Consider the following 10422-nt stretch of genomic DNA (forward strand, 5'->3'; position numbering starts at 1 on the left):
ATGCTTATAAGCAGTATTGCTAACATCCTGTCTTATGTGGAATCTTATTCTGTGTAGCCAAGATTAAATGTCTGGGTCCTGGCATCCCACCTGCAAAGCATGAATAGTATAAGCAAAGATACATCTGTGAGAACAAAAACCCTAAATTTAAGCCCACGTGCAATTCTTTGCTATCTCAGCTAACCCTTTACATCAATATACCCATTTGAGTAACTACAAAGAGTCGCAACCAAGAATCCCCAGTACAGTGGTACCTCGGGTTAAGTACTTAATTAGTTTAGCTAATGGGGCCTCCTCCTGCTGCCGCGCCGCCGGAGCACAATTTCTGTTCTCATCCTGAAGCAAAGTTCTTAACCTGAAGCACTATTTCTGGCTTAGTGGAGTGTGTAACCTGAAGCATATGTAACCTGAAGCGTATGTAACCCGAGGTACCACTGTACATATGCCAATATATGTATGCAGGTTTACCTCTGATTTTTCTGTACTCCAGTTTCTTAAGAGTTAGATGTCACACTATGGTTTGACCCAAATGTGCCTCATTATACACATTTCAGATCTCAACACTCTTTCAAAGTGACTGCAGCTATAAGCAGGTGGCCAGCTTAATTTTGCAACTGCTTCCATTATTAATGCTTTCTCGCTCCCTATCCTTCTGCCTTGCATGAAGCTTTCAACCTGTCTTTCTCAGCACATTGACAGCCAACCCTTTCATCTCCGTACTTTTCCATCTGCCACTATCCATGTCCAAAGGACATTTGAAGGAGGAACCCTGGCAAGAGCATTGGGCTGCAGCAAAGGTAAGGGTGATCTGAGTGAATGTTGCCGAAAGGCACATACAGGCAATTAGATAAACACACACACATGATTGTTCCTTCAGATAACAGATATTTTCACCTGTGCTGGAGCAGTTAGTAGTTACTAAAACATTTTAAAGAATCAACATACATATTTGTTTCTGCTTTGTGAAGAGTTTCTTGTGTTCAGCATGGATATTATGGTTTTGGCCAACTGGGAAATATTTCGACTTTTAAGGACACTTGCAGACATTATTGCAACTACTGTCTACTCCCACTGAGTTTTATATAGTAAGAAACACATGCCTAAAGAACTTGCAGTTTTATTACATTCCTCCCCCTCCTGCCACTCTCAGGTGGGCTCTGTGGTCTTGGCAGTGACAGCGCTCATTTTCTAAAGTTGACCAGAGATATATTAAATTTATTTTGAAGCAGCTGTCAGTACCAAAGTATTATGTCTAGCCATGTAAAAGGGTGGCATTACAATCTGCAGTAGCATGGTTGTTGCTTTTATTGTTGTTGTAAATAAGAGAGTGCACCAAAAGGGTACTCTACAGTTGAAAGGGTACATGGAGCTATTGCTTTCACAGAATGTATAAAACAAACATATATCTCACTTTTTCTAAAGAACTGGAGCTATGAGAGTTTGGGAAATCAGATTAATAGCCATGCAGCTCAGACGTTTTACTCAGAAGTAAATCCCACTAGGGTCAATGGGACTTCCAGATATGTGTGCATGGAATTGCAGCCTTGATCTTTATGGTGTGAGGCAGCAGAAATAAGAGTGAGGAGCCTTTGTAAATTTATTTAAAATCAGAAAACTTTGAAATGTGCTCTGCAGTTTTGCTTTCAAGTATTCCAGAATTCACTTACATTTAACCAGTACATTTCTAACCAAACAAGTTTCACAGTAGCATAACAATAATCCTTCCAGAAAGTCTGGAAAAATACCCACCATGGCTGTCAATAGCAAGAAACATGGAACAGCAAGAATTAAATAACTTGTCGTTTTAGAAATAAGACCCCATCCACAGTGGGATTGTAAATAAGTTTAAACAATGGTATTAAACTCCATTTATGCTGCAACTTGGTTTAATTTTCAGTGATCTTTTATGGGGCTTGAAGGAGATGGTGTTGGGGCTAGCCCAAGGTCATCCAGGGAGCTCCATACATGACGCAGGGATTTGAACCCTGATCTCACTGTTCAAAATCCAAAACTCTACACATTATCCCCAACTAGCTTTCTCTCTTAAGGTGGATCATTCATCCTTTTAAGCTACATCCTCATCATCACTGTTTATTACAACAGTTTAATTCCAAAATAAGCTTCTGAGCCGTATAAAAGCCAATTACACAAACCTTAAAATATAAACGTCTACAATAAAAAATATGCAATAAAACAATCCCATTAGAACAACATAGCAATTGAAACAGAAGACAGGTCACGAAATCAAGGAAATGCTTGCGTAAACGAGTGTGCCTTCAAAAGTTGGCAAAATGCAGGAACAGGTGAGGCCTCGTGAATTTCCACAGGGGTACATCGCACACCCGTGGTGCCAGCAGGGAAAAGGCTGCCTCTGTGTCGCCACAAGTGAATAATCACACAACCAGGCTGCTCTCAGATATGTATCTGCTTTATATAAGACCCATGGTCTTGGGACAAAGCACATTTTCTCTTATATTGTTTTAGATGCTCTGGGGAGTGCTAGGATGTCTGCTTATGCAAGAGAACGTGAGTTCTCCTTCTCCTTCCTTTGTGCTGTACACCCTCCCCAAATCTACTCTCGAGCAGGGACTCCGTGTAGGGGAAGCCGGGGGGGGGGGGGCATCAAAATTCTGTGGCAGCCGCGTGCACCTTGTGCATGCACGCCACATGGTGTGCTTGTGTGACTCTTGCACGCCACGTGGTGTGCACACGTCTCATGTGCAAGCATGAGTGATGTCAGTATGTTGGAAGGCCTCAGCCCCCTCAATGGTGGGGAGAAGTCAGTGCTCTTGCTCCCAAGGGCTGGGGAAACACCCAGAAAAGGTTTAGGGAATATGTGGGAGAAGGGAGGGAGAATGTTTCACTGAGCAAGCAAAAATCCTTGCATTGGCAGAATGATAATTGGATCCCACTCTTTACAGACCCTCCAAGTGTCCCTATTTTCCAGGGACATCCTTGATTTAGAGAAGCCGCCCCAGTTTCTTTGATTCCAAAATGTCCCACTTTCCTTTAGGATGTCCCTGTTTTCATTGGAGAAATTTTGGAGGGTATGGAATTATCCATCCCCCAAGCCATCTGAAGGCAGTGTTGTATAGGGAAGGTTTTTTAAACGTTTAATGTTTTATTATGCTTTTATATATATTGGAAGCCACCCACAGTGGCTGGGGCAACCCAGTAAGACGTGTGGGGTATAAATAGTAAAATTATTATTATGGAATATAACTTCCCTGTTAAGTTGTGGGCGAACATATCAGACAACACAGCGATTCTTCCAAAGCAGCTCTTTATTTGTAAGCTAGAACAGAACTGAACTGAGGAGCTCAGTCAGCCTGCTTATATAGAGCTCCACTAGAATGCAACAGTAACCATTTTCTGTAACTAGCCAATCACTGAACGTCACTTTCGATCCTTCATTTGCATAACTATCTACAGTATCCCCCTGAAATAGTAAAATTATTATTATGGAATATAACTTCCCTATTTCCCTATCAGAAAAATGTTGGAGGGTATGCCTTAATCTTTTTTATTTGAAAATTTGTTGAACAAATATGTAGTCATTCAGTAAAATGTGAGGGTTCATAAATTTCTGTGAATATAAGTGTGCTATTGATTAGGAAGGCCATTTTTATTTATTTTATTTTATTTTATTTTTTGCCTAAAAGGCCAGAACAGGATATGCAAATCACTCTGAATGTTCATAGAAAATGTTGAGCTGAGTTAGGACATCACACTAAACTGTTATTTGCTGTTACATGCGTGGACACGGGTGGCACTGTGGTCTAAACCACTGAGCCTCTTGGGCTTAGAATCATAGAATCTTAGAGCTGGAAGGGACCCAAGGGTCATCTAGTCCAACCCCCTGCAATGCAGGAATCTCAGCTAAAGCACCCGCAACAGATGGCCATCCAAGGAAGGCTTCCTGATTGTAAGGTCAGCAGTTCAAGTCTGCGTGATGGGGTGAGCTCCCGATGCCCTGTCCCAGCTTCTGCCACAACCTAGCAGTTCAAAAGCATACCAGTAAATGTAGATAAATAGGTATCGCTGTAGCGGGAAGGTAAACAGTGTTTCTGTGCACTCTGGTTTCTGTCACAGTGTTCTGTTGCACCAGAAGTGGTTTAGACCTGCTGGCCACATGACCCAGAAAGCTGCCTGTGGACAAACGCCGGCTTCTTTGGCCTGAGAGCGAGATGAGCGCTGCAACCCCATAGTCCCCTTTGACTATCGTTTGACTGGGCTTAACCATCCAGGGGTCCTTTACCTTTACCTTTACCTGCGTGAGCGTCAGTTTCACACACTCCAGCACTTCCTCTTTTGCCTAAATCATCATTTGCCATTACTTCCAAACCAGGCGTTATTTGAAACAGAGATACCTGAACCTTGGCCCCTTCAGATGTTGCTGAGTTGTCCTCTGCCCCACACAGCCTGGTCAGGGATGATAGGAGTTGTACTTCAACAATATCTGAAGGGCCACAGGTTAGCCACCTCCGGTTTCAAATTTAGTCAAATGTTTTTACTTTCTTTTTATCCTAGCATGAAAATTATGCATAGAATGAAGTGGCTTTATATCTTCCAATAAGTACACAGTCAGAAAGTTGTGTGTTAGACTCAATGATTTCATCACATGAGAATCCGAGAAGAGAGCTGGTAACTGGACTTAAAGAGTCAGGCAGGGTCGTGGCTGAAGCCCTAGTGTGTGTACAAACCAGAAAGCCAACCTTTTCTCACTTGTGTCATTCCTAAACCAAGTTTTCAAGGTTAATCATTCATTTGTGTTTCTATCATATCTCCACCCCCATCGTTCTACCCGGACACTGAGGTCCAGCACCGAGGGCCTTCTGGCAGTTCCCTCACTGTGAGAAGCCAAGTTACAGGGAACCAGGCAGAGGGCCTTCTCGGTAGTGGCACCCTCCTTGTGGAACGCCCTCCCACCAGATGTCAAAGAGAACAACAACTACCAGACTTTTAGAAGACATCTGAAGGCAGCCCTGTTCAGGGAAGCTTTTAATGTTTGATGTATTACAGTATTTTAATATTTTTTGGGAAGCCGCCCAGAGTGGCTGGGGAAGCCCAGCCAGATGGGCAGGGTATAAATTATTATTATTATTATTATTATTATTATTATTATTATTATTATTATTATATACAAAAAATTCTAGGTATTTTTTTAAAAATGTGCTTTAAAAAAATATTTCTGTTGTACAACAGGAACTAAAGAACATACAGAACAAGACTGAAGATGTATTTTCATTACTTAATCTGCCTCTGGATTCCCCTCTCCTTTAGTGTCTCTGAAACCCATAACCCATGCCATAAAATCTGCTTCTGCACAGAAGGGGCAATGTTTGTGAACTGTTCAGGAGTCAATGTCAGCTCCGATCTCATTTTCCCTCCGGAGACAGAACACTTGGATCTGTCAAACAGTCAGTTGCATTCTGTTCCAAGCAAAGGTCTCAGATCCCTGTGGAAGTTACGGGTTCTCCTTCTGAGTGACAACTACATCAGGAGAGTTGAAGAGAGAGCATTCATCTCCCTGGAAAGACTCCATAAGCTTGATATTGGTAGAAATGAGATCTCCTTTCTTGGAAACAGCTTTTCATTGGGTCTTGTTACTCTCTACGAACTCACTTTGGCCTACAATAGGCTGCAGGAGCTACAGTACAAGAACTTCAAGCACTTTGAAAGTCTTCAGAAGCTCAATTTGCAAAATAATAATATATCATTGATAGAAGCGGGTGCGTTTCGCAGTCTCACCTGCTTGAGGCAACTTTGTCTTCAGAATAATCACCTTCATAACCTCAACAATGGAGATTTTTCTATGCTGCAACACTTAGAAGTTTTGAACTTGGAGGGCAACAGAATCAAAACCATTGGCCCTGGAGTCTTTACTTCTTTAAGCAGCCTCACAATACTTAACCTGGTGCACAACCAAATTGAACATATTCGATTCAAGACATTATTATCTCTCCAGACCTCTGGAACTCACATCTTGCTCTCGGACAACCCATGGTTTTGTGACTGTGACCTTCAGAGGGTTTTTGCTAAACTGCACAGTGTCAGAAGGCTGATCCTAGATGACTATCACAATGTGACATGCATGGAGCCCCATATCCTGAGAAACCGCCCTCTGTCATCTGTGGACACCCAGCTGTGCATTGCAGAGACAGTGACGGTTCTTGTAATAACTTTCACAGTCTTTGTTACTGTGGTAGCTGCCATTGTCATGGCTGAAAGGAACAGAAAGAAGAGGACAGGCAAGCACTGGAGTGAGGACAGCAAAGTCTCCTATGATGCTCATAACTGAAGCAGCACATCTTGAGAGAACCTTTTCATCTACTTAAGAGTTATGAAATATAGTAAATCCCTTCAGATTTTGCATTCTCTCTTTCCTTGCAAGAAGTTTTAATTATTATTTCCAATGAATAGTTCACCATTACAAGGAGCTGAAAATGTAGGTATGTAGCTATGAATGTCTACTATAACAGAGAAAACTGCTGTAGCAATTCCAGGTCACTATATAAAATTGAAAGTGTGCTAATTATATTTGGTCCCATCCTGCTTCCTCCATTGGAAGAATGACCCTCGGGGTCCCTTCCATCTCTACAATTCTATGATTCTGGACTACTTTCCGTAACAGAAGGTGGGCCTAGAGAAACTAGGCGTGTTTAACTAGATGTGTTAAATCTCTTCCCTTAAAGAGACTTTTCATATTCCAGTGCCTGGCATATGTTATTCTCATGGACGCTAGCACATTTTACTTTACCTCTTGGTTACAGGAGAATTCTGCTTTATTTACATTTTTAAGCAAAGGAATCCAATTCAAACGTCCTGATTGCAATACAATCCAGATTCAGATTTCACACCTCCTTGAATTGTTCTTGGCATTAAAAATTACCAAAATGCATTAACATGTGTATTTTAAGATAAATACAGGTACATTCTTTTTAAAAATATATTATATATATATATTTCCACAATACAGTAACAACACAATATAACATCATATGATGACTAAGGTGCCTCCAGAGCCATCAATTATTAATGTCCTAGATTTATTTAGGACATGTAATTTAGCTATATTTTATCCCACAAATATCTGGCAGAGCTAAACTGGAGTCTTGATTATCTGCATAGACGATAAAACAGAAACACTGTTTGTGAAACTTATCTTTTTTTGTCCTCTTTGTGCTCAGTTGAGCAGTCATCTATTCCATGAGGGAAATTTGTCATGTTGAGGAACAGATCGGTAGAACCATTTGTGTGCTGAGGCTCTTCCAGTAGAAATTATATGTACACGCAGATTAAATACTTATTTAAAAGTTGTGCAGTTCTGATTTATATATATTTGAATACTAATTTTCATACAGTTTAAAATGAAACACTGTAGCTTAAAGTGGAAATGAGATGGGATTGTGAGATGAACAAGCACGAGAGATTCATGAGCACATTAGTATTTAATGCCGTTAATAACTTAGGCCCCAAATATCTGAAAAACAGTCTCCTTCCCTACTGACCTTCTTGCATACTAAAGCCACTCTTGGAAGTGCAGAGAATGGGGGTCCTTTCTTTGTGGCAGCCCCTAAATTATGGGACTCCATCCCCCCAGAAATGCACCTAGCACCTGAGTTTTTGCCACATGCTGAAGACAGACCTCTTCATCTTAGCCTGACAGCTAAGGCATTTTGTTTGGTGGGACCCAGTGTAGCATAATGTTCATCAAGTGCTGGACTAGGACCTGGGAGCGCAAGGTTTGAATCCCCACTCAGCCGTGAAGCTCACTAGGGGGCCTTGGACCACTCAGTCCTCATCTCTTAGCCTAACCTACCTCACAGGGTTGTTGTAAGGGTGAAATGGGGAGGAGCCGAGGAGGAGAATCATGTGCAACACCTTGAGATCCTTAGAAGATGAAGGTGGTATATAAATGTAATAAATAATAATAAAATCTCTTTGGCTGAATTTTTACTGCTCTCGTACATTTGGAATAATTTCACGTGTTTTTTAATCGCAATAGGCTTTTCTGTTTTTATGACTGGATGCTGAACTTCTGTAGCCTGCTTGGTGATGGGTGGGTGAGGAATATTACAAATAAATAACAATAGGAAGCTAGTTCTGTACTTTTTTGGTTTAACAACAATCTGAATCAAAATGCCACTAATTAACCAGTTTCAGGGCACAATTCAAAAGTATCTCATCTCGATGTCCGTACGGGGAATCATTAAGACAGTTGAGATGCAGGTGCAAGAACCGTTTTATCCCTTCAATAAATTGGTATCCAATTTCAGAGACTTTGTTTGTATTTCTACCCTTGAGCTTTTACTTTCCTTATCTAAATCCAACTGCCCAACCCTGTTGCACCAGCTTCGGGTAGAGAGAATTAGTGAGATCTTTCCAGCGGCAGCAGATGCAAGTACAGTAATCTATGTAAGTGTTTACTGTGCCAAGAAGGAGGACAATAAAGTGGCTTTACCTGGTCTTGATTGCTTTCTTTTCCTACAACCTTCATCTAATGGGAGTTGCCATTTATTCAAAAACAGGTCAGGGGTATGGAAAATTCCAGACCTTTTGTCCTTTTCTTCCTCCTACACATGTATAGAAATGATTTTCACCTATTCTCTACCTTCCATTGAAGCTGAACTTTCCTGCCAATAACATCCAAGTCACTATCCAGTGACACTGATTTGCGAATTTTACTTAGAAAATGAACCAAAGAGGCATGCTAGGTATAGGACTGCCAAACCACCTATAACTTAAGTCATTAATTCACTTTTATTATGGAAATTGGTATGAGGGTATACTAATTATGTTTAATCCTCTAGAGACCCGTGTGTGGTTTAACAAAGTGTGTGGGGGGGGGACTGGTGTGTGTTTTTAAAACGTGGGACTAACACACAGCCCCAATAGCAGGGTACAAAGTCCCATCATTAGGCTGATTAAGGAAGCCTAGGAATATGCTATTAAGTCTTATTTATTTTGTTCAGCTGCAAGAAGCAGCTGAACCCCATTTACCATTTTTTCAAAATATAAAAAAGACCACACAGTGCAAAGTAAGTTTAACATTCTTTACTTACAGCTTCCTAGGTCTCAAAAATGCATTTTCCTTTAAGCAACTGCAATAAATTAATGGAGGTAAAATATTCTTAGTAATACAGCAAAGCAGCCTCAGACATGGGCTGAATTAAAATATCTAAGTTGCCAATTGTTTTGCTTAGTCCTTGGTCTCTATCCTAGAAGATGGCCACCACTTTCCCCATTTTTGGTCACTGTGCATTTTGGAATGTTTCGTGGCTACCTTTACAAGGATTACTGTGAAATTGTTTTATAATTGGTTGATAAAAAGTTAGGCTTTATTTTATCAATTTATGAGCTTCAAAGTCCTGAGGTTGAAAATCCTCTCTACATTTATTTCTAGCCTGCATTTCCACAGCGTGGCAATTTCTTTGTCGAGGAAGGAGAATTGCAAGCACGGTCGAAGAATCTCTGGATCCCTGACTTCCTCGGCCGGACGCCTCTTCCTCCTCCTCCTCCTCCCCGGCCGGACACGGGGCTCCGGGGCCGCCAGAGAGGAGCCCGGCTCCAGGGGACGGACGCGGAGGCCCAGAGCGCGGAAGAGCCCGGCGCCCGGCTTGGGGGGCGAGGCGGCGCGGAGGGACGGGGCCGGCGCCCGAGGGCGAGGCAGGCCGGGCGGGCGGCGGAGGGAGGACGGTGAGGCGGCGGGGGCGCGCGGGGGGCTCAGGCGGGGGCGCGCGGCGCCCTGAGGTGCGGGTGGTCCCTCTGCGCCCCGGGGGGGGGGGGACGGGGCTGCGCGCAAACTGCGCCCGGGACGAGGGAGGCGCGCAGGTGGCGGCGCCCGGCGGCGAGGCCTCCCTTGTCAGCGGCGCCTTCCTTCCGGCGCCCCCGAAAGCGGCCCGTCAGGCCGAGAAGAGTCCCATCCAGGGAGAGCCCTCGATGGATGCCGCACTTGGAAGCCGGCCAGACCCTCAGCTCCGCGGGGAAAGGCGGCCTGCTCCCCCGGCTCTGGGCTCGGCGGCCGGCCGGGAAATGGGCCCCTCGCTTGGGGAGGAGGAGGCCCCAACCACGCTGCCTTCACAGGGAGCCCCTGGGGGGAGGAGGTAAAGGCCCCCTGGACGCTTAAGGCAGTCCGAGGCGACTCTGGCTTCCAGGCCGAGGGAGCCGCCGGCCTTGGTCCCCAAACAGCTTTTCCACGGGGCCAGCAGGACACAAAGGAGAAGAATAGAATTTCAGCAGCTGCCTTGGCTCTCCGTCGGGTCCATAAGGCACAGAGTCAAAGCAGAACTGTAGATTTCTGCAAGATTGTTTTGCCTATGCGCAGCACTCAGGACAAAGAAGCTGTATCTAAAATTTTATTTGTACTATTTTATTCCTATGCAATGTTGGCGTTGGTGTGTTTTATATGTGCATAAGTTT

At 43.4% G+C, this 10422-nt stretch overlaps 1 protein-coding gene across 2 annotated transcripts; it reads left to right on the top strand.

Annotated features, from left to right (window-relative positions):
- Nucleotides 1-437: 437 nt before the first annotated feature.
- Nucleotides 438-7522, top strand: LOC309349364 (uncharacterized protein). Of its 2 annotated transcripts, none has more exons than XM_081875196.1 (2): nt 438-797; nt 5206-7522. In XM_081875196.1, exon 2 carries the CDS (start codon nt 5237-5239, stop codon nt 6299-6301), a length of 1065 nt encoding a protein of 354 aa, XP_081731322.1. In that variant the 5' UTR covers nt 438-797; nt 5206-5236; the 3' UTR covers nt 6302-7522. The 2 variants fall into 2 exon arrangements, with proteins under 2 accessions (XP_081731322.1, XP_081731323.1); XM_081875197.1 differs by lacking the exon at nt 438-797 and adding an exon at nt 1778-2303.
- Nucleotides 7523-10422: the final 2900 nt, after the last annotated feature.

Source organism: Podarcis erhardii, assembly GCF_964252035.2.
Source record: "Podarcis erhardii genome assembly, chromosome: 1".
NCBI lineage: Eukaryota > Metazoa > Chordata > Lepidosauria > Squamata > Lacertidae > Podarcis > Podarcis erhardii.

What these genes read in the sequence shown, in the direction of transcription:
- LOC309349364 (XM_081875196.1), top strand. Translation starts at nt 5,237, where the DNA reads ATGTATTTTCATTACTTAATCTGCCTCTGGATTCCCCTCTCCTTTAGT.